Source organism: Corvus brachyrhynchos, unplaced genomic scaffold, assembly GCF_000691975.1.
Source record: "Corvus brachyrhynchos isolate BGI_N302 unplaced genomic scaffold, ASM69197v1 scaffold200, whole genome shotgun sequence".
NCBI lineage: Eukaryota > Metazoa > Chordata > Aves > Passeriformes > Corvidae > Corvus > Corvus brachyrhynchos.
Window position 1 is genome coordinate 3,631,717 of NW_008236184.1, and position 27,449 is coordinate 3,659,165.

Consider the following 27,449-nt stretch of genomic DNA (forward strand, 5'->3'; position numbering starts at 1 on the left):
GGGCCGGCGCCGGCGCCCCCCCCGCCGCTCCCGAGCACTCCCCATTTCCATACAGCTGCCCGGGCCGGCAGCGAGGGCTGTGCCGCGGCCCCGGCCCCTGGAACGCCGGCCTTGGTGACTCGCGGCAGTTCATCGCGAAAGCAAACAAACTCGGAGTTAATTCATTCTCTCCGGCGCTAATCCCCCCTTGTTTCCATGGTCCCTCCTCCCAAGCAAAGCCCGAAGCTCCCCAGGCACACAAAATGGGAGACAAACAGAAGGCCGGGCTCCGCCACACCGCAGCCAGGCAGAGCGCGCAGGGCGCGGGGAGAACACCGCGGTGGGGAGCAGCCGGCGCAGACACCGCGCTCGGGATCTGCTCTGAGGGGCAACCAGCGCGGACACCGCGCTCGGTACCAACGCGTTCACATCACTGCCTTTTGCCTGCTTCCTCCACACAGGTCTGGCATCCACTGCAAACACAAAAAACTTACCACTCAGTAAGCCCAGCCTAAGAAAAACAGTAACCCTTTTACAAGACTGTACATTGGTGTAATTTACCAGGTGAACTGTATTAATTTTTATGCATTTCAAGAAAGACTTGTACATAGGACAATCTGCAGCCCCACTGACACTTGCAAATTAAAAAAAAAACACCAAACCTAACCCGAGTGCAGAACATCTTTCAGTTGATTTAAGTGGTAACATTTGGGATCTGAAACCAGAAAACCAGTTAAGTATTTCAGGCAACTAAATAAAAACTAGACAAATCATGGACAGTGAGGACACACAACCGCATGTAGGAGAACCGAGAGTGACACGTGGGGAAAGGACATCTCTGTCCTGTTAATATTGGTTCTGCATCTCACACTTTAGTTAGATTATTCATTTTGAGCACTTAGCAATGAAAGCTTCTGAGAACTGGAAAATAAAAATACCACTCTTGGTCTGAGTCTATGAATCTTTCAAGCCCTACTAGCTGGTCAATTTGGCTATGGTCATTAACACCATTTTAGCCAAGGTGTACATAATTAAGACAATGAAAAGGGCTTTGTAATCAAGATTTTTACACTTTAGACAGCTCACAGTTGTTCAGTGGGAGCATAATCTGCAGGGAAATACCAGCTCTGGAAGGGTTTGAGCAAGAGCAGAAGGCGGTGTTGGCAAAGCTGCTTAACTGTCCTTTCGTGCTTCTACACTGGAGCAGGCACAGGGCACAAAGAGGGAGATCACCAATTTTCTCAGATTCCTGTTATACCTGAAAAAACCCTCTGACTTAAGGATTGAGTTTCAACCTTAACTGAGTTTCCAGGCCTTTTATTTATTTATTTTTAATCAGTTCAGGCTGTTCTTTTTCCATTGTACAATGACAAATAAAAAGCAGCTTGAATAAGAACAAAAAGTATTACTTCTTAACTTTTCAATAATACATGAAATAAAATACAAATCAACTTCAAAGGCCAGTTAGCAAATATTTGATGAGTTTGAGATATTAAAATCTATCTGAATAAGTCTAATGGCCAGCCCAGCTAAAAAGAAAACAAGACCATTCAGAGCAAGCAGGAAATGAAGTCAACTAGAGTTGTAAAATAAATCTGGCTCAAAAATTAAGCAAATGTTAAAATAAAACCATGCCTGGTTACACTAATTACATAAAAAGGAGTTAAATTACTCATTTCCTAGCTCCTTCTGCCAAGATCATCATCTTCAAGGGAAATTAAATTTTTTTTCCCTTTTTTTTTAAAGAGCAAAAATGTTTTGTGTAAAGATCCCACCCTCCTTCAACAAGGAAGTTTCATTCAGTGCTGAATTCCAATGAACATTTCTCGACCCTATGTCAAACAAAACATCAAAAATAGGTAATCACCCTTATCAATGTTGACATTTCTCACTATGTTAGCCCAATACTCATTATTTTCTTAAAATTTACTGGATGTCATCTCAAGTGAAGTAGTATTTAAATCCAGAATGAAGGCTGGATCTTCATTCAGTTCAGGCTGCGTGTCAAATTCTCTGCTCTCCTACTTACTACTTAAAAAGAATGCCAACCTAATAGTAAATAAGAGTTTGAAATTAATTGGTTATTGAAGAAGAATTACCCCTTATACTTGGGGGGGGACACTACTGCAGTGCAGTCATCACTAATAAAGCACTCAGTCTGCACCACAGCCAGATGTGCCAACCTCTGCTCTGTACCTATTTCAGGACTCCATCCTAAGTCACACTGAGTTTCTGCAATTGCAAATGATGTCAAAGGGCGCTCTTTGGGGACTAGGCAAGGCCACAACAGGATGCCTTCTGTTGGAGCCAATTATTCTGATGTAATAAAATTAAGGTTAATCCAAGAAATTCTTTAGCTGACTCACTTTTCAAGGCAAAACTGATCTGCAAGCTTGTTTCACCCAGTGAGGATGAAATGTACAGGCAAATATTTTTTTTAGTTGTCTTAATCTAAGTTTATTTCTAACAGACAACAAGCATTTGTCAGTCAAATAATTAGATGATAAATTAGGTCTGTATAACATTTAAGTTACACAACTACATTAAACTAGAGAAGATCAAGGAACTTCTTTCTGTCCATTTTGGAGAGTCATCTTCCACTGTCCCCTATTTTAATAAAAAACTGAGTTGATATAATATTTATCATAGCCTATTTAAAAGAGAAACGGAGATTTTTATGTACATTTTGGCACTACCTGTATTTATTTGACTGTGTCTGGCTTAGCGGTATCAGAAGGTTCCTCAAGTCAGAGAACAAATTCATCACAGTAGTTTCAGCCACTTGCTTCATGCCACATCAAGACCAGAGGAAAAAAAAGTTTTCTTTTGTATGACTAAATTTCAGTCTACCCCAGAACATGGTAGAACTTTACCACATTCTTTAAATATTAAATCTCAGTAGATACTATGAAAAAATGCAAAAGTACACATGCATCATTTCTTTCATTACAAAAAGTAACTGTGAACTTGTATAGAAAGCTGAAGTTGGATGTGCATTTGGAAAGTACCCCCTCCACAAAGCCCCCAAACACACGCAGCTTATAGAAAGCAACCAGTTCTTTTTGATGTTTACTGCAGTGGTCCTGAAATTAATATAAATGGATGTGTGACGTGCGAATGGGAGAGCCTGGAACTAATTCTGTTTTATAGAATACAAACCCTTCAGCAATTGGGGTACCTAATTATTTTGATGATAGGTGAAATTTTGCCTTGATCACACAGTACCCAGCTGTGAATCTGTTTTATAACAGAAAATTTCACAGCATGTAACAGGTCTTTAAAATTACCCTGTAAACATGCAAACACATGGCACCACTAAACCAACCATGTTTTTAAAAGCTCTTTTTCCTTTAAGCATTTTTGAGAAGGGAGGAACGAAAAGAAAGAAAAAGGGAAGTGAGCAATGCTACAAATAGATTAGTTTACTGTGTAATGCTTTTAGCATATTTCTGATCTATAAAAAGCTCGACTACATTTCTTCAGAAACAGTTCACATTTTTAAAGAAACTAAAAGAGATGGTTTGAATTATTTCACCCTTCTTGGGGATTAATCTGAAAGTTGTTTCCTTTTCATTGTTACTTACACTACAGCTGTGCTCAAACTCTTTTCTTTTAGAAAAAAAGTTTAAATTTTGAGCCTGCGCACACTACGGTTCCACATTCCAACAGCTTCCTCCCAGTCCTCTGCCAGCATCTGCTATTGAAGACTAGTTCCAATTTACAATAAACAGCTTTTCCAGACCAGAACACTTGAAATTCAGTCCTTCTTGACTGCTTTTCCCATTCAATCTCCCTATTCACCATTTCAAGGAGAAAACGGTTCTGCCAATTATTACACATCTGGAAAAAATGCATGTATAAGCTGAAACGCTCTCAGCAGAAAGTTTCAGCTTTCTGCATATGGTCACAGCAGGATTTTATGGGCCACTGACCAGGCCAAAGTCTAAGTTTTCCCATCTTTTTCCTCCCCCCCATTTCTGCCCACCCCCACTCCAACATTCTAATTGGAAACCCATAGCAGGTGCAAGCTGTCTGCCATCTTTTCCTCCACAAGAATCTCAAGTGGTTTCTTCCTGATAAATATTAGTCTTACAGCCCAGTTCTACCTCAGTAGGCTCTTCAATAGTTTCAATGCATCAGCTGCAATTGCTCTGCATAAACATACTCATGTTCTATAACATCATTACCATGGATGCTTGTCTGTTGGCTGTTACAAGGCTGGATGCTCCGTAGTTCGAGTTCAGGCTTCCAATTGGCCCATTGTGGGATGGTCCCAATAAACTATGGATATCTCCATGGCCACCTGACAGGCTTGTGGAAGGCCCCACAGCGTGGTTCCGTAGGACATGGATGGCATCATCGAGTCTGTCCAAGCGATCCTCCATCCGGGACTGCTGTGGGGATGCAAGAGGGACAGGAACACTCATTACTGAATAAATCCCCAGGCTCCTCACACCACAACAGAGTCTATCTCAGAGGTATTAAAGACAGAAGATGAAATGTGGTATCAAAATAGTATCAAAAGACTTTGAGAGCACCTACCAGCACTACAAACAAACAGGAAAAAGAAAATATTATCTGGAGATTCTGTTCAAGATAGCATTCATTCCACAAAAAGGTGGCAGCTTTGAAAGTGAAGCTTATTATAAGGTTAATGTTACTCAGCTGCTATTATACGGCATGAAAAGAAAAAAGGAATTGCTACAAAATAAGCTAATGCAGGACAAGAAAGAATGATCATAAAATCAGCCTCACCATGCTGGAAACAATTAAGAGAGGCAGTGGTTTTTTGAGAATCTGTATTACAAAAAAAACTGGACAAAACTTTAAGTTACCATTTTTTTAAATGGACCTTCAAACAGATTATTCAGGTATTTCAGAAACAAAAGCAAGCTATTTGGGTTACTGTCGAAGTCTGTCTTAAAATTACTTTCTTTTAATTACTTTCTCTTATTAAAAGGAATACCAAAAAAAACCCAAAGCAAAACCAATTCTGACATTGCAGCTCTAGAAACTGAAATAGCAGGATGTTGGAGTCAAAAGATGGGTCATACACTACACTAATTTAAGTTTTTAATGGGGAATCCGAAGGAAGCGTTAATTGAAACACAAAAAGGCACCATCTAAAGTGAAATAGTACCTCACAGACATCCTTTAAGAAGGACATTGCATCTTGCAAATGCTCGTGAAGTTGCTGTTCAACTCGATTTTTCTGGCAAAGTCAAGACAGAACAGGAAGCAAAGCACAGGTTAAGATTAATTCAAAAAAGAGGTGAGGAAATAGCTGATGTGCATGTCAGCAATACATTGTTAGTCAAGTTAATGCAACAGAGATCTGATAATATTAAGATAAGAAAAGGCTAATATTTAACACTGCAGTTATGTTAGGATTCTAAGATGTATGTAACAATTATATTTAATTGCAAAAATATTGAAGGAAAGAAACCTGATTTAACTTATAACTTATTCTTGTTAGACAGAAAAAAATAGAAATTACATCTGTGGAAACTAGAAATATTAAGCAAGTAATCAAAACCTTCCCTCAAATTTTCCCTGTTTCCTTCCCAATATTGTATCGGAAATGTAAGAAGGAAGTCAGTAACTTAAATCCTCTGCTGAATCCTCAAAAGAAGAAGATTTACAATGCTGTAGACTACTGCCTGTGTGTTTTTCAGCAAAATGTTTAATTAATAAATGAACATTCCCCACAACAAATAATAATTACAAATAAAATATATTAATACTTTAATAACAGTGTAATGCAAACAAGCCCTAGAGACCGCCATTTGAGGGAGAGAGGGGGAAGGACAAGTAAATGCGGAGGCATGAAGTCTTTATCTTTCTCCAGGCTGAACTTTAGATAAGAATTAGCTATGGATTTGTGAAAAGGTACCAGAATCTCATAACAGCGCTTTAGCACCAGCTGTCCTCAGCACAGAAGCCTGATGCCCAAGGAACAGATGGTGAAAGACACACCCTGCACGTCTTATATTGTTCAACTGAACAGGCCATTTGTTAGCAAAGAATTCATTTGTAATGCTATCCTACTGTTTCCTTTAATGATATGCAGGATTTATACAAAACCAAGCCTCCAACTCCTAAGTAAAAAGTACTATGTTGCTTTCAACAATTCTTACCAAGGAGTGTAGAGAGTTTTCATAGCTGGGAGATGAGGGGGCTTGTCCTCCACTCCTCGACCACTGACTGGCACCTGTCAAAATTGTCTAGGTTAGTGCACAGATTTACACAGCAGAAGTGGGAAGCAGAGACTGTATTTCTCAACATAATTAAACCAAACATATTCTGCATAAAGGTAAGCTAACATATGGGTATACAAAGGAGGACAAATTCCTTCATTCTGCCTTATTGAGGGGTAATTTTCATATCCTGGCATCTGTAGGGTTAGATCATTGTCAGTGACAAAAGCGGTGACACCTTCAAAGTACTTCAACATTAAAAAAGTGCACTAAATACACACACACCCCGTATTTGAAATACCTGCTTCTGCCTGTGTCACCATAAAAGACCTGCTGAATTCTTCTTCAGATTCTGTCCCATATATGTAGGTGTATAAAGATAGTATTAAAATGCACAACAAAAATATTTAAAGAAATCAAACAGACACCAAGTTAAGGATAACTGGAGAACCATTTTTACACCACCTCTCTACTAAACAAGAAAACTTAAAACTGGATCTAAAAGCTTTATCTTGTCTAGTTGTACACCACACCATTTTAGATTACAATGCATTCCAACTTTAGAAGAGTAAAATACACCTAAGTCATTCCCATTTGGTATTTCAGATATACTTAAGATAAATCAGCAGCTGAAGAATCATTGATTGTGCAAAAAATGGACAATTAAATTCATATTACCTATACACTGCAAATTCAAATACATAGCCATTCTAATCTGACATAAATATACCTAATCATCATGTAAATTTAAAAAATAATTAGATGTGAAATGCAGTAACTAATAAAGCAGTACTTTTAACACAAAGCCTGAAGTAGTACAACACGTATTTTTCTCACAAACTAATAATGCATCTTTTATAAAGATACTACATGAAATTCTATGGCCATTAGAGACAGCTTCCTTTCAGCCATACAAATGTAATAATAAAGCAATTACATTAATAAATTATGGACATACAATCCAAAGCAGCTCATTAAAGGAAGAGCCTGTGGGCTTGTTCTTTCAATAACAGCCAGAGCTGTACATCTGGAAAACTGGGAAAAGGTTTAATAACATTACAGTTCCTTTGTTCGGAGAGCTGCAAGTAGTTACCTTTTAAAGACAAGGTTGTATTTAGCAAAAAGAGTACAGCCTGCACAGCTATTAAAATACCTAAATATTTCCTTTCTAATTAAAAAAAAAAAATCTCCTATTTCATAGAAGTCCAGAGCTGCCATAATTGTGCTGGAATTCTCTTTTAAAATACAAAGAATTCAGTGAGTAAGTTTATAATTACTGATTTTCACTTCACACAGCTACTCTGAGTCTGGACCCGCAGCCTCCGTCTGCATTACTGTCACTCCCCAATTTGAGAATAATGCTTGGAGTCCCACTTACTTTTGCACAGCCATTAAAGAAACAACTATAGAGTATTTTGGTTCAGCATAATGTTCAAATTTTTCCTTGGTCAGGACTCATTTTTAAAGACAAGACTGTGATCAGGAGCACTCCTGCTCTCAGAACTCAGAGCACCGCTCCCTACAGCACAGCAGCAGCTCAGTATGAAGCAGGAAGGTGGCCATATGAGCAGCAAACAGACTGAAATCCTGTGCACCTCTTCTGACATACTTGTTGGAGGGTTTAACTGAAGAAGGTACTATTTCTATAACGTAAGCCCAGAACAAAACTCTGAGTGGGACATCTCACAAAGGAGACAAAAAGCAAAGAGGGGAGGGAATAACCAACTCCTCCTGTCCAATGCCCAACCCAACTGCAACCTGCAGCTTTCAGTCACACCTCATCACCGCCGGGGCTCTTCCCAAGCGGTGGCACTCTGCCTCCATGGCTGCAGGGAGCCAGATGGCACCGATTTCCTGCTTGCCTCATTCCACTCCCCCTCCTAGAAGTTTGTGCATGAAATCCACCAATTAAGTTAAAAAGCATCCTGGCACCACAAGCCCTGCAATTAACAACTGCAGCTTTTAATGCAGCACCAACACAACAGCATTAAAAAACAAATAAGCCAGGCAAGTGTTAGGATTTACAGGGGTCACCGACAGCAATCACTGCAGTATTGTTCTTACCCCAAGTCTCCCCAACACTAATCCTCTGGCTCCCCTTTCAAACACACACTCAGAGCTGCAGAGGGCTGGCTTTGCATCCTCAGAACCCACCGAACCTCCTGAATGCCTCTGATCCTGGCAGAAGGATTCTTAAAATACCGAGGCTCCCACCATTCAGATCCCCATATAAACCTCACATGCATGTACACAATCATCAAAACTATGCAAGACGCTCAGTTCTGGGCATGTTTATGCAAAATTAGAAATTAAATGAGGGCAGGGAAGGCGAGACACACACTATTGTCTCATAATACTTGGGGGTTTTCATCAAGTTGTTCTCCAAGCTTTTACTTAACTGAATTAAAAAACGTCATTAATCCTCATTCAGCAACGTAAGAGCCAAAGAGTCAGTCATGAGCTTATGAACCCCAAGGTCACGCTGGTATCTGTCAGTGCTTTCCCTGGCAGACAGAGGACTCCTACCATAACTTACAATTAAAGGATAGGCAAATTATGACTTAAGCAATCTGTAATACTACAAATGCTAACTAAACAAATACCTAATTGCAAAAGGGGAAAATGACAATGAAGGCTAAAATGCTCCAAAATATATTATTTTAGTACACATAAAACATTTGTTTTATCTGCAATAACTTTTTGGGTCAAGACAGAAAATGGCTACCAGGAGTATAAATAGCAGTAAATGCAGTAGTAATTACTTCACATTGTGCTTCACCATGTTCTTAGTGACTCATCCGGGAATAAAGATAAAAGTCCAGATTCATAAATGAAGGTAATTAACTACTGGAGCAATTTACCAAAGGCTTGATAAATTCAGTATCACTGAAATTAAAGGGGGTGGGAGGGTATAAATGTGAAGCAGATGCTAAGTTTGAACCTGAAAAGGATTTCAGTATTATTTGCTTATGTCTACTACTGTCTTAGCCATCAGAATCCAGAATAAGGAACACAAATTAAAGTGCAAATTTTGGAGAGTTTTATGTGTCATACAGGTCGCAACAGGCAAAAGCAACAACATCAAACGGAAAACGCAAATTTTAGTGACCTCAAATTTGTATTCTAAACCTAGAAATTAGCTAGTGCTTTCATGCTTACAAAACGAGGTGTAGTGTCTAATTAGGCAACTCTTGAAAAAAACCTCTTTGGGATCTGTAAAATTTGAAATACTTTGAAATGTCAGAACTTCTTTCTTCCAGCCACAAAATATTTTCAATACTTGCTTTGATGTAAAAAAGAAAATAATAGTAATTTTCTGATCTGCCTTTTCAGTAGAAGAGAATACACAGAATATTTTTTGTCAACTGTAATCACTAAATCAAAAATCCCATTAATCCCATCATTACTCAATTCAATGTGGATTATTCAGTAATAGAAATGCCCAAAGCAGCTGCTCAGGTAAGCCATGTCAGATATTCATTAATCCATTACATCCACAGAAAACCAGAGCAGTGTCCATTAAAGTGAAGGAGTGAAGCATGAATGATGGAGGTTTTGAGTGACATTGCATACAGAGATACGCATATTCACATAGACATGATTATGACTGCATTTTGCATGCAATACCTTTACTAACTTATTCATCTGGATTACAAAAGTGTTCAGCTAGGCTTGTTCTGTACCCTTTTCACCTTAAAGTAATTTTATTATTTTACAAAAAGCAAAATACTCTTGCAAAAAAGTGACCAATGGCCAGGAGCCTGCAGGGATATATTAAACAACACAGAATAGGGAAACAGACTGTTGTATAAATGTTAAATAATTTAACAAATTGCACTACAGGAAAGAACAGGGTTAAAGTTACATCATCTTACTTGTAATTCTAGTTCTTTGTTAAACAACAAATTTAAGTCAATGGAGCTTTCACAGCCCTCTCTATACGGAGAACAGCTGTTCAACTTTTACTAGACAGCTGAGGCCACAGTGTCTGTGAAAGCTGCACTACCACAAATAGCTGTAGGCAGCTGCCCACAGTTCATCTCCACACTGGAATGCTTCTTCCCACATTCACACAAAGCACAGGTGACAGAGGTGGCTGCAATACAGAGCATTTATTTTAAAAAATGCCAGAAATTCTTCTCCCATAGAATGAAAACATTCATTGAAGATATGAATGAAAAAAATTGGATAGTCTCATAGCCTACTATATTTTCTTTAAAAGGAAGACACATCTGCCATGTTTGTCACTGAAAGCTGCCGCAGAGCCTTAACATATAGCTTTAAAAAACCCCAAACCAAATCAAATCACTCTTCTTGCTCTCAGTGTAAATCTGTACAGATATCTTTATAGCTCTGATAATATATGGTCAGTTAATGCTTCCAAACATTATTTTAATCAGCTGATTTTCAAAGCCAGTTGCCCAGACTCAAGTGAATGCCCCTAACAAAATGTCTAAGAATCTGGATTTATAAATCTTTGTTTTGTACAATGGAAAAATAACCAAAATGCACAAGCAGTTATGCAAGAAAGTTAACGCTGATTTCACTGTGATTCCAAACAGGACGTTTTCAAAACAACGAAGTTACTGATAAATGGCCGGTCTGTACCTGTAAGAGGCGATGGTGATCCAACTGGTGTTGATGGATTCGATGGAAAACTACTGCTGGTATGATCAGGAGAATAAATCTGACAACAGACGAAGAGATTATATATCAATATATGTTATAATACACAGGGAAAAAAGCTATTAGGATTCTTTTTCATGTTTTAATTTTCACTCTTGATTCTGGATTGATAAAAAACACAATTTGATCCTCCAATCACAGCTCTGCTTTATTCCACTCAAGGCTCTAAAAATGTCCAAAGAACTTTCATTTTCAAGCAGCTGTCCAAATAAGCACAACCTGTATTTCATAGTGACACAAATATAACTGGCCTTCCTTCTCATTTAAGAGCAGCATGAATTACAGCCTTTCTGCTGTCACTGCAGCGGAATGATACACGTAAGAGTTCACAGTACACAGTTAATTATATCAAACAAAACTTCAGGAAAATGCCAATGAATAATGACTTTCCAAACTTTAGAGAGAGATTTTAGCAGTCAACACGTGTTATCTTCTAAAAATTAATCCTTCACAAAATACCAAGAAAGCATTCAGGCTCTCTTATTATTGGTACCTACCAAGCAAAAAACACTTGAAATTTTGTTCCTCTTGCAATGTATTGCAGCACTTAACATGTTTCTCTTATTTCAGTATCAACTGGCCTCTTGAGATACTAAACTTCAACTTACAACAATTCTTTCCTTGCTATTAATGAAATTATAAAAACTATTGATAAAAAGAGAAGACATAATGCTTAAAGCTTTAATTAAAAATTAAAATCTCAAGACACTGGGAAAATTCATTTTATAAAGGGAATTGAATAGATTTAGAGACTGACTATGGACTTCAGAACATATTTTTATAGGTCATCAGTTCAAACCTGTTTTACTTGAGCAGAGACCAGGATTTGTTAGTCATCAGATGGCAGTTAAAAAAATCTTCACTGGCAGTGTGGTTGATGTCTCTTCACACAGACAATTCGACATTTCAGCATTTAGCCATCAATAACTTCATTAAGTTGCATATTGTATTTTCTGAACCAACAAAACCAGGACCCAATAGACCACATGCTCCTTCCTGGTCTATCATACTTTTCCATTAGAAAAGACCATCAGTTCCCTAATGGAAATGCTTCCTCCTTTTCATACATGCTAGAAAGAAAATATATTTAGAACAAACTACCTCATACTACCGGAGGAAATTCATGCATTGTACATCAGCATAAAAATAAATCTTGGGTGTCAGTGTAAGAACTGTAGAGAGTTTCAGAGGGATAACATACAGAAAATTAAAATAAAGTCAGAGGCCACAAAGTTTTCTTTGAAACTGCTTGTTTTCCACAGGTCTACCTGCCAACTTTATTTTGCTGTATTTTATAAAAGGGAAAATCTACAGTACAGCAAAGCCCCCACTAAAACACGAGGTCACAATTCATTCTGCACAAAGTCCCTGGCTGCTGCGCTGTTAAATGACCAATGATGAACAACCCTGACACCTTCTGCCAGGCTTAAACGGTAACATGACTCATTTTACTGCAACAAATGAGACTCCTCCTCCTATCAGTCATGGTCCATTCCAATCAGTGGGGTGCCAATATGCCAGGGTCTAATGAAAAGGCTCTTAGACAAAAGCTGCACAATTGAGAGCCTGCAGAGCCAAACCTCGGAGCTGTTAGTCCAATTTTTTAAACACTACAGTGTACATTTCAGTTAGGCTTTGTTATGTTAATGTTATTGAGTCTAAAGCAACAAAGAAACTTAATTCATGAATTACTTTTAGAAGTCAACTTCCCTACATTTTCTTTTCTTTTGTGAAGGGACCAGTGGCTATTTAACTACGGAGACGGTACAAAGGCCTTTACCCTAGTGCTGAGGTAGGAATCAAAACATAAGTTATCACAAAGAGGTCTGATATAATCAACAAAGTTAAACAGTCCTCCTGTTTGATCTCCTCTAAATTAAAGACCAAGTGTTTTGATTTGGCATTAGGCAATGAAATAAACCAGATGTTTCTCCTGCCATATAACCCTCCATGGGCACAATCTTAAAGGGTTATTGTTTGGCAAATGTTCAGGGAAACACATTAGAAATGGCACGAATACCCAGATTTTCTTTTCTTTCTATCTATACTAGTTCATTATCCAAACTAATGCATAATCCACAGGGCTTTGGGAACTTTGTGTAAATACTTTCATGTACAATTCTCTTTCTTGCCTACCCTGAGATTAAGACCACAATTATCCAGGCTTAAACCTAAAATAAAAGAACCTTTGCAAATGTATTATCTGGCCTTACATGTTTAATCACATACTACTCTGTATGGTCTTTAATACCTAAACTGAAGAACAAATGTCGTATCCTCTGATGTTTCGCAGATGAAAGGCCTATTGTGAGACATACATCAACAGAATTTTAGAACTAGAAATTCCTCTCAACAGTTGCAGCGGCAGCATTTAAAAACCAAACAGAAAGGAATATAGTGTCATCTTAGGGGGGAAAAAAAACCAGGCACGACAATCGCAGTATTTAAATGTAACTTCGTTCAAACAGAAAAATATTCTTGATTTCCTAGCTGTCAAAATTCATGAGTGTCAGCTTCACCTGCAGGAGAGCCCACCTCCCTCCTCGCCCAGCCATGAGCCGTGCTCTCGCTGAGCGCAAGGAGTGTGCTGGGTGCGCGTGGTGCGGGGTGCGGGGGAAGCAGATGGATGAGGCGAGGGATTTGAAGTGTGCAGACTATGGCATGCACTGATAGAGCAGATGGAATGCATCACCATCAGCTATGACAGAAATGATTTATGGAATGACCTGGCTGCTCCTGCCAAGCAACAACACAGGATGACAGAAACAAGTTTCTATGACAACCAGAGCCCACCCACCAGTTAGATTAAACATTTCTGCCCTGACTTCCACTCGCAATATATTTAGTTTTTCCCCAAAACATCAGCCTGGCTTTCTCAGCTAGTGACTTGGACAAAAATACCTGAAAGGATAAGAAAATCATTTAGAGAAGGAGAGCAGTGGAAAATGTCACAAAGTCCCACAGGTCTAACTGGCCAGCGTGTCAGACTTAACAATGAAGTTTTGTTCCGGCTGCAGAACAGCAGACACCCAAATACATCTGCAGAGCAATGAACAGCCTGGAGTATGTGAGCATTGCTATTTCTAGGAGGCAAAATGATCCCAAGTTCTTTTCTGACAGGTCTCAAACAGACCAAAAGAGAGCATTAACTGCCCTCTGGACTCCTGAATTGTTATCTACTTGCTGAATCCCTAAAAGCAACAGGGATATTTTTCTCCTCAAAGCCAGTAGGTCAGAGTTCTCCTCCCCAATATGGACATTACAGACATTATCAGATCTGGTAATCTTTTAACATAGGACTCTCTGAGGGATGCAAGGGTAACGGGATCTGCATGAATATGCACATTTCCATTCTCTAGTATGAGGTGAGGGATGCAGAACCCAACACAGGGATGGTCATTTAGGGCTTCAAAGTTTGCTCCACACAAGAAATACTAAGTGCTTCCCCAGCCACCATTCCCAACTCTGAAATTTCTGCTGCAGTGTATCAATTACTCTTTTATAAATGTACATCTGAGAGTACCAATAAAAAAATAATTACTGTATGCATGCACATGGAAACAGAGCTTACAGCAGATTGAAGATACTTGCCATGTTTTACATCATTCCAACAGGAGTTAAAAGTTTAAATGTATGTGTATACAACATTCTAAAGGCTGTTCCATAAATTATAGCTATACAACACAGCATTCAAAACCTCTCAGTTTTATAAGGCCACTGAGAAGGCAGGATCTGCTCTAAGACTAATGTTAAAAATATTTGACTTTACCTAAAACACTACAGAAAAAAAAAAATCAAACCTTTAACTTTTTATGATTATCTTTTACTTTGTCTAACCAGCTTTTTAAACCAGACCTGCCTTAAATCTTTTGATCACCTGAAGAAAAAGGAAGTCAGAATGAGTCTTCTCCAAATAAAAGTATTTTTCACTTGCATTTAAAAAGACACTTTTGTAGTATAGGAAATTGCATCATAGTTCATTGTTTTGACTTCATATGTGAAAATTCCTGATTTGATATTATAAAATGAATGACACGTAACAGATTAAAATATGTGTTTCAGATCTGAATATTCTAACTGCTACTTACAGATGCCAATGCCTTTCCAAGTGCATCACCTGTCTGTGAGCTTCCAGCACCATTTCCTCTGTTTCCTGTAATGTGGAAAGTAAACCCAACACTTATTTTTAAAGCTGAAATTTTATTTACTTTTATTATTTTATTCATCACACAGAGTTGAGCAACCACTTTTTAAATGGATTTTCTGAGGAAGTCAGTGTCAATAGAATCAGTTCTCATTAGACCTAAAAATTTAATTATAACAATTAGATTTACATTTAGATGCTGTCCTCTTAAAAGGCAAACACAGTATCACTGTGATAACTTAAGGACCAACAAGTGAAAGCAGCTAGAAGACAAAACTATTTTCTAGGATCATAGTCTAACTTTAATGAAATGTGAAGAGAAAAATCATAATCAGAAAATTACATTATTGCAGCTTATTTCTAAACTGCTATCCACAAAGTGCTGCATGTTTAATTAACTCTTAAAGCCAAATTCACAGAATAGTTCCTTAGGTGCCTCCTCGCTCCCCCTGCTCTAATTCCCTGTGCTGTACTCTCATCTTGAGTTTAAAAAGTCCCTGAGAAGCTCTGATGCACCAAGCTGTCACCCCTGCTCTCAGCTGCATGTCAGTAGCTTTGCGTGCCCTTTTGCTCCACACACCATTAAGCCAAGAGGAAGTCTGAAGCCCTGCCAACTGGAAACACAGAGAGCAACTGAATCCCCTGAAATATCTGCTTTGCTGTAGGAGACAGACCCTTTAAAAGCAAATCTTCTTTCTCCAATTATTAACCTCTAAAGCCAAAAAACATATTGAATGTGAATGTAAGCCATTCACATCAGAAATCCAAATAATGCAACACACACTGTTTCCAAGTTTGTGACAAACTTGGATTTTCCAGCCTGAACTTACCATGCAAATTCTGGGTTCTGTTTAAACATCTGGGTGTAAAACATGCTCCCAAACCAAAGCTAACATACTCACCCTAACTCAATTCCACTTCCTTAAAATGAAGCTAAGTGCAAATCCTATTGAACCAACAAGGGGCATCTACAAGCATTTAATTTCTACAGCTGTATCTTAAGACGAGCAAATATGTGCAAGGAACAGATGATCACCCTGTATTTCTTGCTTCCTAGGTGAGCACAGAGGAGACTGAACCAGCCACCATCCTGGCTACTCTGTAATCTCCAAAACAGTTAAGATAGGAATTTACGATGCACTTTATCAACCTCCCCAAAGAAACAGCCTTCCTGCCTTTCTCTGGAGCAGTGCTTTGGTGACACAACAGCTCTGAAAACTTCAGCACCAGAACTACCTATATGGACATGTGCATATACTGAACTACAGAAGGACAGCTGCCATTAAGTCAGATGGATCCAGCCCCTGAGCATAGGCTTGACTGTGAAAGCAAATAAACCAGTAAGTCTTAAGCTGACTGAAAACCAATATGCCTCATCTTAGCCAAACTGGGGACAGAAATACCACAGTGGTGAATTTTTCCTGATCTACAAGCATGCCGTAAATTAATCTTACTAATTTTGTGCGTCATGCAGCTCTAAATTCCATTTTCTTGTAAAATGAAAAAAAAAAGCAGGAAGAACTTTTTACCCAGAATATTATCTGATCCATTGACAGGTGGAGTGTGTGAGGCAGCTACATAAGGTGAACTGCTGGTACTGCCACGATGGAAGCTGGACATTGGAGGAAGACTGGCATTTATATCTGAAGGTGAGACTGAATGCGGGGGATAGCTCTGGAGAGAAGAGAAGCAGACACAAGACATTTAAGTAGTTCTTAAATAAATGTCGATATTTTAAGATATCAAATATATAATACCCAGCTCTTTATTACAGAATAAAGGGACTCATCCATCCTCTGACAGACCACTACACAGCCACAGATTTTTATTTATACAACAGACATAACTAAAAGGACATAAATCTAATACATAAAGTTTGTGATTTCTAACAACTGGGTTTTTAACTGACATACATGAGCAACAAATGAGAAGTTAATTCTCCTAAGTTAGATCTCCATACATGACTATAAACAGATCAATGTGTGCTGAGTCTTACCAAACGGTCATGTGTGTGCAGGCTGCCGTAACTGCTGGACTGGGACATGTGGGAAGACGAGCCTCCAAGCATCCCACCATAGCCAGGCTGGCTCATGCCATTGGATGAACTCCAGAGGTCAGAAGAATTGTGGGTCCCATCTTTTTTTTTAGTATTTTTTCAATAGAGAAGAAAACAAGAAAAATACATTTAAAGAAGAATACTGATTTCTCCGTTCCTTTACAAGATTATTTTAAACAAATACAGAATTCAGCTACTGAGACTAACATCAGCAGGGAAATGGTGACCAGTTTATACTGCATCTTCTATTTTCATGCCACCACACTGTTGCTATATTTATTAAAAAAAAACCAAAAAAACCCCACAAAGAAACAACAGAGGCTTTATAGCTGAAATATAATCCAACCACAGCTGAGAAAATACCAAGCACTTCTGCTAATTACACAGACCTTCAGTAAGGCCAGACTTAAATCAAGAGTGTTGATAAAAAGTCCAGACTGAAAGAAGTAATAAAAAAGGAGGTGGAGGGGTAAGAAGTTTGGCCAAACAGAACTCATCATAAACATGCACTGCAAAACATCTATTTACCTAAAACAAGCAATTCATAGACTAAGATACCCTAGCACCACAAAAATATAACAACATTTCAAAATAGCAGATTTAAGTAGCTGAAATGACTACATTACATAAGCCTTAGCCTGTGTGTCAGTGCAGTTTCCCTTCTGTAGCACAAACTGAAGTGCTCTGTGAATTCCCGCACTGAGACACTGAGCTCTCAATGTGCTCCAAACCCTCACCAGACTGCAGCACGAGCTAATTGCGTGACGTGAGGCTGAGGAAATGGATTCTGCTCTTGTTTTTTTCAGTGCAACCCCCTTTTTTCTGGCATGCTGGATATACAAGCGTTTGAGAACATAAGACTGTTAGCTGATGTTGTACAGTCAAATTCCAGAAGAGTCAATAAGCCCCCACGTCATTTTTCTCTATCACTCCAGTGTGCTGCTCTGAAGCCCCTACAAATCAAAGGATGGGAATTCTGTCCATCTGGCCTGGTGTGTAATCCCTTTAAATTTCAGTCAGCAATTAATGTCATGAGAAAAACTTTACATCAACAGTCAGTTCCCTTCATCTAACTTTTAAAAGTATATAAAACTTAACCATAGGCTCTAGCACAATATGCTCCCTTTACACCTCTTCACTGACCCAGTAAAACAGTGTCTGACTGCAGATTTCTGCCTAAAGGACAAGTGACATTTTACCCACCTTGCATAAAGAAAGTGCTAGCAAACATACTGCTTGGTGGCTTAGGAGATGGGTAACTTGGAGATTCTCTGTTGAAATCATCAGAACTTGGGGATGGTGCATACACCTACATATTGGAGAGCAATAAAAGCAGGTTAGCAATAACTGGGTGTCGTGCATTAAAAAAACCACAACAGCATACAGATACAGAGAGAAAGCACAAATAAAAAAAGAACAGTGTAGCAAGCCGCAGCATTTGTTGCCCTTGTTTTATTTGCTTTTTAGCAAGTTGCCACAGTACAGAGGAACTACAGTAGAATGATCCTAACAACACACTTTCTGGTGTGCCAACTCAGCCAGGTGGCCTGATAAAAGCCTGAATGCTGATTTTGCTTTCCAAGTGCACGACTCGCACAGACTTGTTGCTTAAGATAAAAAGCAAGATAAAACAACTGGGCCCCAAACAAATTTTATTTTAAAACAACTGTATGCCTGTTTGAATATTTAATTAGCTGGCATCCCAACAATCAGAAAGAAAAAGAACATCCAGTGACAAATGGAAGGTTTTAATGCAACCGTTGTATCATCCATTCAGAAACTCGCACGCCTTTGGAGAGTCATCAGAAATACATGCATGCAAGTCTTCAGGAATAATCTTAAAACTGCAGCAGTGAGCACATAATTTTCACACTGGCCTAGCATTAAAGAAAAGCAGTGTTACTGTTTTTTCGGTGTTAACATGCCAGTGGAATGCCCATTCTCAACTCGCAAGCAACAAATTTTCTTTTAAAGTTAAAAATGTAAGATGCCAAATAAAGATAATGACTCAAAGCCTTTCACTGCAGCAACTCTAAGAAGAAATATAAAGTGTATTCAGGAATAAGTTAAGTAAAATGAACGAGGCCCAGAATTCACGGAGTCAAGGACTCTACCCATAGTTAGTTGTTCTATACCGAATATCGCAATGATTAGGGTATGTTACAAGATAAATTAAATAAAAAGCAAATCAACATATATGGCAGCAAAAAATATAACAATGTTACAGTGATACTGGAGCATCTTTTTGCCATGAAGTCAAAAATGTGGTATTTTTATCTGTTTATCTAAGTTGTTAAATACAGATAACTTCATAAATACATATATGAAGAATAATTTCACAACTTTAAAGCTTATATAATGCAACTTAAAAAGTGCACTATGCCCTAACATTCACAAGTGATTATTTTGATCCCCTCCTATGCACATACAGGCACATGCATGTTTCTACGGCTTTCAAAACTCTGCCTTGCTCTTTCTGAGATGTTGTTTACCAAGCAAGAGAAGGGCCAGGAAAACCAAGCCAGCCAACAAAAAAGCCTAAGTTCCCCTAAAAAAAGAACCATTGTCCTCCCGGAGGGTGACTGTTCTGATAGGGACATTGAGGATAGTGAAGTGGGCAAGTCCCGCTCCATTTGCATCCCAATCCCCCTCCTCCCGCTGCCGATCGCTTTTGCAGCCCTGCTGCTGTGGAACAAATGGCCGGGATGTGCCTGAGCCAGCGCGCTCTGACATCACCCACACCCAGGCACTGCTCTCGGCCTCGCTCTACAGCAACACCATTTCAGCAAAAGCTCTCCAATCCCACAATGGTGGAAACGGGACAAGGGCACAGGGCATGGAGCCAGGGCACAGCTGTCGGGATGAGCCACGTAATGAAAAGGGCAGCAGGTAAACAGACACCTGGTTAGGAGTCAAGTGGAAAGCTCAGAACTTTTAAGTTACATGCTTGTTTACCATTGGTTTTTATTGAAAACAAACGAAATTTTTTTAGGAAAGAAAGCTTTTCGGAAAGCTTCTGCTCAGTATTTTACTCGAAGTTTTTCAGTTTATGGAATAAATGTAAAATAGAGATGCTTACCAGACCTGAGTGACAGAATGACAATACATTCTGAGCAATGTTCGCAGTACATATGTATTTACTCTATATGATGAATGCATGTATATTCCATGCCTGAGACGTATTTTAACAGAAATGTCACTGTCAAATTGTAAATAGTCGCACTCATAAGACTGCAAACATATTAGGTAAAACTGGGCTTAATTTACAAGTTCTCTGTTGTGCAGAATAACACAGCATATGCTATAGCTGATGGATAATCTATCACTGTCACAGGACAGCAGTGGAAACAAAGCTTTATGACATTTAGCACTGCCATGGAGATGCACACTGATTAATGCCAAGTCACCTACAGCGACGAATATACTTCTCTCAAACTGCAACGTTATCGATGAGATTTGTAAATACAAGCTTCAGACTGAAATTTTAACATTTTACGTAACTGGGTGATTTATAAAAACTGATTAAACACTATCTCAAAAGCGGAATTAAGCTCAAAAACTCCTACAAATGCGTAATTTACAGATACATATGTACAAGCCATTAATATAATAAAAATGTTATGAATTATATAAACGTAAAAGAGGCCCTTCCAAACAGCTACATGAAAGTCCTAGCACAAACACATAACTTCATATAGTTTCTGCTTGTTTTGGTATCTTAACTATAGCTTGCAAAAACATAGCTGCAATGTTATGAAGCTGCACTTGTGCCAGTCTAGATTTTTCAGATCAAAGGGTTCTTGCGGCAAAACACAACTGATGTGGTCTCAAAGACTTCATTAACTCCAGATGTGGGGAAATAGCCAGCCAATTCCACAAAAGGAGTGAGTCTCTTTTAGTTACAATCAGAACTACCCACAAATTAAAACCAGGCCTCTGATGTCATCTGATCACCTGCAGATGAGCGCCGGGTTTTTTCTGGTTAATGATCTAATCATAATTTTTATGTTGCATTACTACAAACAAAATTTAAAAGCAAAGGAGAAATTTTACTAAAATTACCCAAAGTTTATGAGATGCAAAATACAAAGGTTTCAAATAAGAAAGCTGACAAAAAGGATGAAATTTTATTTTTAAGTTGGGAAGCAATGCATCAGTGCAAGTGGTCTGTTCACTCTGAAAGGCCCACAGGCACTGGGACCCTTACCCAGCCAAACATACCCCTGTGGCTGCTGGCATGGCTGTGCAGTGGCTCCCCAGTAGGACTCTGTGTCCTACTTAAAGAGCTTTCTTTTCTGCAACAGCTGAGTTAGGGAGTAAAAAATATGACGTGGCTGCTCAAGACGGCCTCTTTTAGCTATTAAACTGATAACACTGACATCCAGGAGGCATCAAACCAGTTTTTCCTGGCTGACATTCCCACTAAGACAAGGAAGGAATACTGTTAAAAGGTCAGCCTGTTTGCAGTCTCCTTGAAGAGGGCTGTCTCCAGCAGGTAGAAGAGGAGCCCATCTTTAATCCCTTCAAAAGCACTGTGCCCAAAGGCACCGACCGTGTCTCCATGCTGACAAGCAAAACACTCTCCCATCATGAATGGGAAATCCCCTTCCGATAAACACAAGCCAAACCCAGTTTTTTTACATGACTTATCGAGTCTTGGACTTGACTTTTTTGGAGCTGTGCTAATATATACATCAATCCTAATGCTGGCTGCAGTGCTCCTGAAGGGTTGATAGCCTCTGCTGAGGCAAGTAGGACAAACGAGCTGCAGAGGACATCAAGTCAGAGACCCACATCAGTCTCTCCTGCACCCTGAATTGGCTTATGTTTCTCCAGCAGGAAAGGCAGGATGACAACTCAGATTTCTTTATGAGAGGTAGTGGTGGGGGCAGACTTCAGAACAGAGCTGAGGAGACATTAGCTGTGCGACATAAGGTTTAATCAAAACAAAAGCATCATCCCAGTTCAGAAATCTGCCTTGGGGATTAACGCAGGTAATGAACACTACTGTGAAAGTTATATGGATCCAATATATCTAAAACATTTCAAGTATTACTCACTGTTGCTTCTGTTTACCAATACACGCGCCAATAACATCAACAATAATTTGAAGATCTGGGTCTACCAAATTTTATGCTAAGTAAAACTTCCAAGTCTCATTCCATAAATGCATTTAATAAATATAACACTTGGAGTCCTCCTGTTGGCATCCATCCTCTCAGGCAATTTTCCTGTTTCAAATTCTTAAATATTTATCAATGTTTAATATTAATGTTAAAAGCAGATTAAAAAAATAGCAGTGGAGCAACCAAACTTACTTCCAATAAGCTCATGCTATCTCAAGACCAAGGCTCCCATCACACACACGGTTTATGAAATTATGAGCTATGTTACTCATTTAAGCATAGTTATTAGCAATTCTTGGAAGTTCAGGAAAATATTTGTCAAGCTGCTTGAGACACAGTTTTTTGAAACCAGTAAAGATGAATAACCTATTCTGGAGCTTGTAAACTTTGCTAAGTAGCCTATCTGCATTCCATCAGCATCAGTCATGCAAGTGCGCAGTGATGAATGATTTGTACATGTGGCAAAACTTTACAGTGTATTGTCTGCAGGTTTTGTAGCTAAAGCTAATTTTGCTGAAAAGCAGTTCTAGGAAAAGAACTTGTTTTCATGTTTATTGTATTTTTGACAAAATCAGATACTAAGACTTCAGGAACGTAGAATATTAACTACAATTTTCCATACTCCTCTTTACAGCAAGACAGAAGCTTTCAAAAAAACCCCAACCAAACCCAAGATCCAGTCTAAATTCTTGTTTAACTGGTATTTAAGCAAGATGATGAAACAAAGAGCCCTAGTATACAAAGTCAGTATAACCATATCCTCAACCATACTTTTGTTTCCAATACCAGGAGTAAAGGTTTGTGTACTTAAAAAACTATTCTCACCATCCAGAATGAAAATAAAAGACTCCTTTAAGAGAACAGTCCTGTCTGCAAATCAAACCATACTTTTTAAAGGATGGTATAAAATTCAAACTTCTTAAAGTAGATGAACTGAATTCCGTCTTAAATAAATGTTTATGCAGTTTAGGCATGCTGTACATGCCTATTTGGATATTTTTGAAATGCAGAATCCCACTGTAATGATACATAGCACAAGTACTTCCTAGCTTCTTCCCTAGGGAATGACTACTTTAAAACCATGTTAAAAAGTGAAAGGCAAACTGCAAAAATCTCAAATTCTGTATATAGAAACCTTTTGGCCTCGTTTGTTTTTTTATTATTATTATTAGTAGTTTTTATTTTTATTGTAGTGTGAACTAGAGAGGGGAGGAAAAAGAAGGTAAGGCAGCAAAAACAACATTAGAAAGAAATACATATTTATATACTGCTTGAAGATTCCTTTTATATTTTATTTGCTAAGCAAAATCTCTTCACCACACTCTTCAAATCATGCTGTCACTAAGGGACACATGCAACTACGTCTTCAAAAATTCCTGATTAAATTCAGATTTTCAGGAAACAAAAACCAGAACAGTTGAAACTACTCCGCCTATTTCTTAACCTGTTCCCGGTATTTCAGAAGGCTACTCGAGCTGTGGGAGGAATCCCCAGCACCAGCACTGCCCACAGGCACATGCAGTAGTGGATACAGGCCATCTTTTTCATTTGTCCCTCTCTCCTCTGAACTCACTCTCTGGTTCTGCACCTCCAGCACAGACTACTGTATTTCTACAGACATGCACATGATAATGGGAGCCCAGGCACTGAGCAAATGGGGCGTGTTCCTCTTTGGTGCGCACGTTTTGAGAAATATAGATCTGCCCCATACAGCACCTGAGCCCATCCCTCCCTGCTGCCATTTACCCAAGGAAATGGACATAACCTTCACTTTAAAGCATTAATAAAGCTTGTTGCAGACAAGACACCCTTCTGGCAGGGGACCACTGCTCAGCAGATTGGCAGTTCAACGCAATGGAGTGGAGCAGAGAAAACTCTCTTGGGCTGATGAATTGTAACTCATCGTTTTTTAGTGGCATGGGGAGGGGAAAGAAAAGGGCAAGAAACAGAAAGAAAATAAAAATCCAGCTGACCAGTGTTTACTACCTCTCTTTATTCAATGTCCACAGCCGTGTACCCCTAGAGATTTTCCAGATGATCTTATATTTGTCCTGACTCACAAATGTTAGCTTTGACCTTGTGTAAGTTGCTGTGGGCAGCATATGGTACAGAACAGCTTTAATTGTACCTTCCTCCCTGTGTACTATCTGGCCCAATACTAATAAAAGCAAAATTGAATCTTAGCACCTGGTTGCTCCAAATTTACAAACTGAAAACATTTTACATGGATGTTAGAAGCCTAAGTACATTATTTATTGCATAACAGCCACAGCAAGGCATGCTGTCGTGTCATCTGAGCATCACGCAGGATTATTAACATGTTTTGCTCTGCTCCAACGTCGAGAGTGACGGCTGCCAGGCAGGCATTTGCTACACTAAAAAATCCCCAAATATACACAGCTATTCTCACACCTGTGTGTATTTGTTCATCTATACACATGCGCCCATCAGCAACATGTTTATAAAAAGCTTCTTAAACCCTCAAAATTCTCAAGGAAAAAAGTATTTTCTCAAAAAAAAAAATCCCAGTATAAGCTAGTTCACCAACAAGCTAATCAGAAAGCACTATACGTATGCAAAATACTTGTATCTCCTGACTTTTTTTTTGTCCTTTTTAAATAGGCGTTGTAGAAATCTACCGTAAAAGATGCAGCTTCCCCACCTTGGAGAAGGGCTCAATCTCAGCCTATGATGAGAAAAACAAATACTTATTCAATAATAAAAAATACTTGTACATAGACAGGTATATTAAATCAACCAATAAAATGCACAAAATAAAACAATAAAGTGAATATATTCACAAATCTGTTCTTACATGAAGTAGCAGTAATAGGTGATATAAAATAAAATATCACCGGTATTTTTTCAAAAATTATTTATTTTGGTGATAACTGACTGTTACTGTATTCCCATCTATATTAAAATAATTCTACAGTACATTTAGAAAATAACTAATGTATTTCTATACTTGTAGGTGAACTGAAAACAGTGGAAATCATGCAAATCTATTTTACTCGGTAAGCACAAAGATGGTATCAAACTTCTATTAAAAATTATTTCAGTACTGTTGCATTCCCTGAAATCTAAATGAAAAGGCTACAGTGAATGAAGATGTTTGCTTAATTACACATTAATTAAAAAAAAAAAAAAAGGTATCATTTACATTTGTGCTATTATCTCTACCTAAGTATTTTTGCAGCTTTATTTTTAGTGGAGATTACGTATTTTGATTTTTGGGGGGTTCTGCAGCATGGCTCTAAAATGAAAGAGAAGATAGAACTTTATGGATAGAAAAAATTTTTAAGTACGGTTGCAATTTTTTTTACCAAAAGCTCTCTATGAAAATGTTGTAAGCTTTTCAACTGAAGAGTATTTTTTATATGTCAACAGGTGAAGAACAAGAAAAAAAAAAAAGAAAAAGAAAAAACATGCTACATCTAGTGCAGAGCAAGTGCTTCATTTTCTTTATGAAACAGATAAGGTCTTTTTTCTTTTTGATTTGAAGGAGATTCTTGAAATACGTATTTTTTTCCTATAGCACCTATTACACATAACAGTAAAATTTTACACCTTAGCAAGGGACTTGTATTAAACCACTGCTTTTCACTTTCATGGGTCCTTCCTAAAACACACAGAAATTACAAAAATTGAACAACTTCTAATAGTAAAAGCCCCTGATTTATATTTCATGCTTTTAATATATGTGCCAGTCCACACCAAACCATCTATCACGGTGCTCAGACACTTGGTTTTTAGCATAGTATTAAGCTTTTTTTTGGCTTACAAATTAAAGAAGTTGAAAAGAACAAAACATTTTAATAAAAAAGTTTAAACTACATTTTCTATACATGATTTCTCACTTATTTTGTGAATATAAAAATCAAATTTTATATACATTAGCAGGTATAACATCAAAAATCTAATACAATTATCTAAATAAAAATCTCCAACTTGAACAATGAGGTTCAAACTATCAACTTCTAATTTATCAAACATTACAAATAAAAGCATTAAGACATCAAAATTAGGGTATGTACTGTTCTGTCACTGTAGAAAGGTACATACAAAGATTTGGCATACACACCAAGAGGTGTGCTTCAAAAACTAACACAAAAACCAATCCCACAACTTCACATAACCTCCTTATGTATATTTAAATTAGTCATTTAGGCCAACTTGAAGTATTCCTAGAAACAGTGATAAAAGTTACTAAGATGTTTTAAAAAAAAATTAAATAAAACCTTGGGCAACATGATATAGGATGATCATATGATTTGTCATCTATTTACTAAGTTTTCAAGCTCATAAAGGTCACCTCTGACCCATAACAGGCACATGCTATCAATTTTCAAGCCATGCCCTCCTACAGTACCAGCACTTCCATCTACTATATGCCTGGAAATACTTAATAAGATCAAAGCCTTTTTTCCTGCTACAAGAACAAAGAGAAATGTTGTAATAGAGTGATCTGTGCTCTAGAAAGAATAAAATCAAAACTCCATGCAAGTTATATTCCCTTTGCTTCAGGGGTATTGTATAGTTAATTTTACTTAAGTCTTATATATATCTTCACATAAAACTTCAAACAGATTGTTTTAGCCTAGGAGCAGACATGAAAGAAAAATCATTTCATATTTGAAAGACAGCTGGCATTTATACCAAAGGAAATGAAATAGAGACCAAGCGATTTTACTGATTCCCCAACCTCTCCTCCAGTGTTTTTGCTGTTATTCAAGAAGCTCATACACAGCGTCCTTTATGAATATAAAGATCCACAATTTAATTACCATTGAGCAAAAATCTTGGCAAAAAAAAGTTTACTAATGAAAGCAAACTGACACAGGCCCACAGAAGGTGGACCAGCAATAAAAAAAAACAAAACAAAACAAAAAGCCACAAAAAAGATCAGTATCAGCATCTCCCCTTTTCCTACTTATCACTATTCTTATAACAGAAGAAAGCCAAAACCACATACAACATAAACAGAGTAGAAGAAACATACCGTGTTAAATTTACCATCTTATGCTAATTTTTACACACAAAACTCAGAACTGGTGGTCTAATTTAAAAATTATTAGTATCAACCACGAAACAGAAATATTCAGTTCAATTTCCACAAAGTTAAATCCACAGAGGTTTGGTTTTGGTTTTCTTTTTTCTCCCTGCGGAATCTGCTTTTTCCGCCCACCCCCCTTCCGTGTTTGCAGGAGCGTTTGATGATTCCGAACTCCCACCGCGAGCGCCCGGCGCGGGCAGGGCAG

At 38.1% G+C, this 27,449-nt stretch overlaps 1 protein-coding gene across 5 annotated transcripts in view; it reads right to left on the reverse strand.

Moving 5' to 3' along the window:
• TCF12 (transcription factor 12) overlaps positions 1-27,449 on the reverse strand; it is a 160,211-nt gene that overhangs the window by 12,053 nt on the left and 120,709 nt on the right. For 2 of the 5 annotated variants that reach the window (XM_017737961.1, XM_017737944.1), the window contains exons 9-16: positions 18,266-18,371; positions 17,003-17,142; positions 16,536-16,680; positions 14,951-15,015; positions 10,785-10,863; positions 6,117-6,190; positions 5,120-5,191; positions 4,167-4,373 (exon numbers count right to left, since the gene is read on the reverse strand). In XM_017737961.1, the coding sequence (XP_017593450.1) occupies positions 4,167-4,373; positions 5,120-5,191; positions 6,117-6,190; positions 10,785-10,863; positions 14,951-15,015; positions 16,536-16,680; positions 17,003-17,142; positions 18,266-18,371 (888 nt within the window). The remainder of the gene's footprint in view (positions 1-4,166; positions 4,374-5,119; positions 5,192-6,116; positions 6,191-10,784; positions 10,864-14,950; positions 15,016-16,535; positions 16,681-17,002; positions 17,143-18,265; positions 18,372-27,449) is intronic. The other 3 variants (XM_017737976.1, XM_017737970.1, XM_017737950.1) reach the window with 2 other exon arrangements.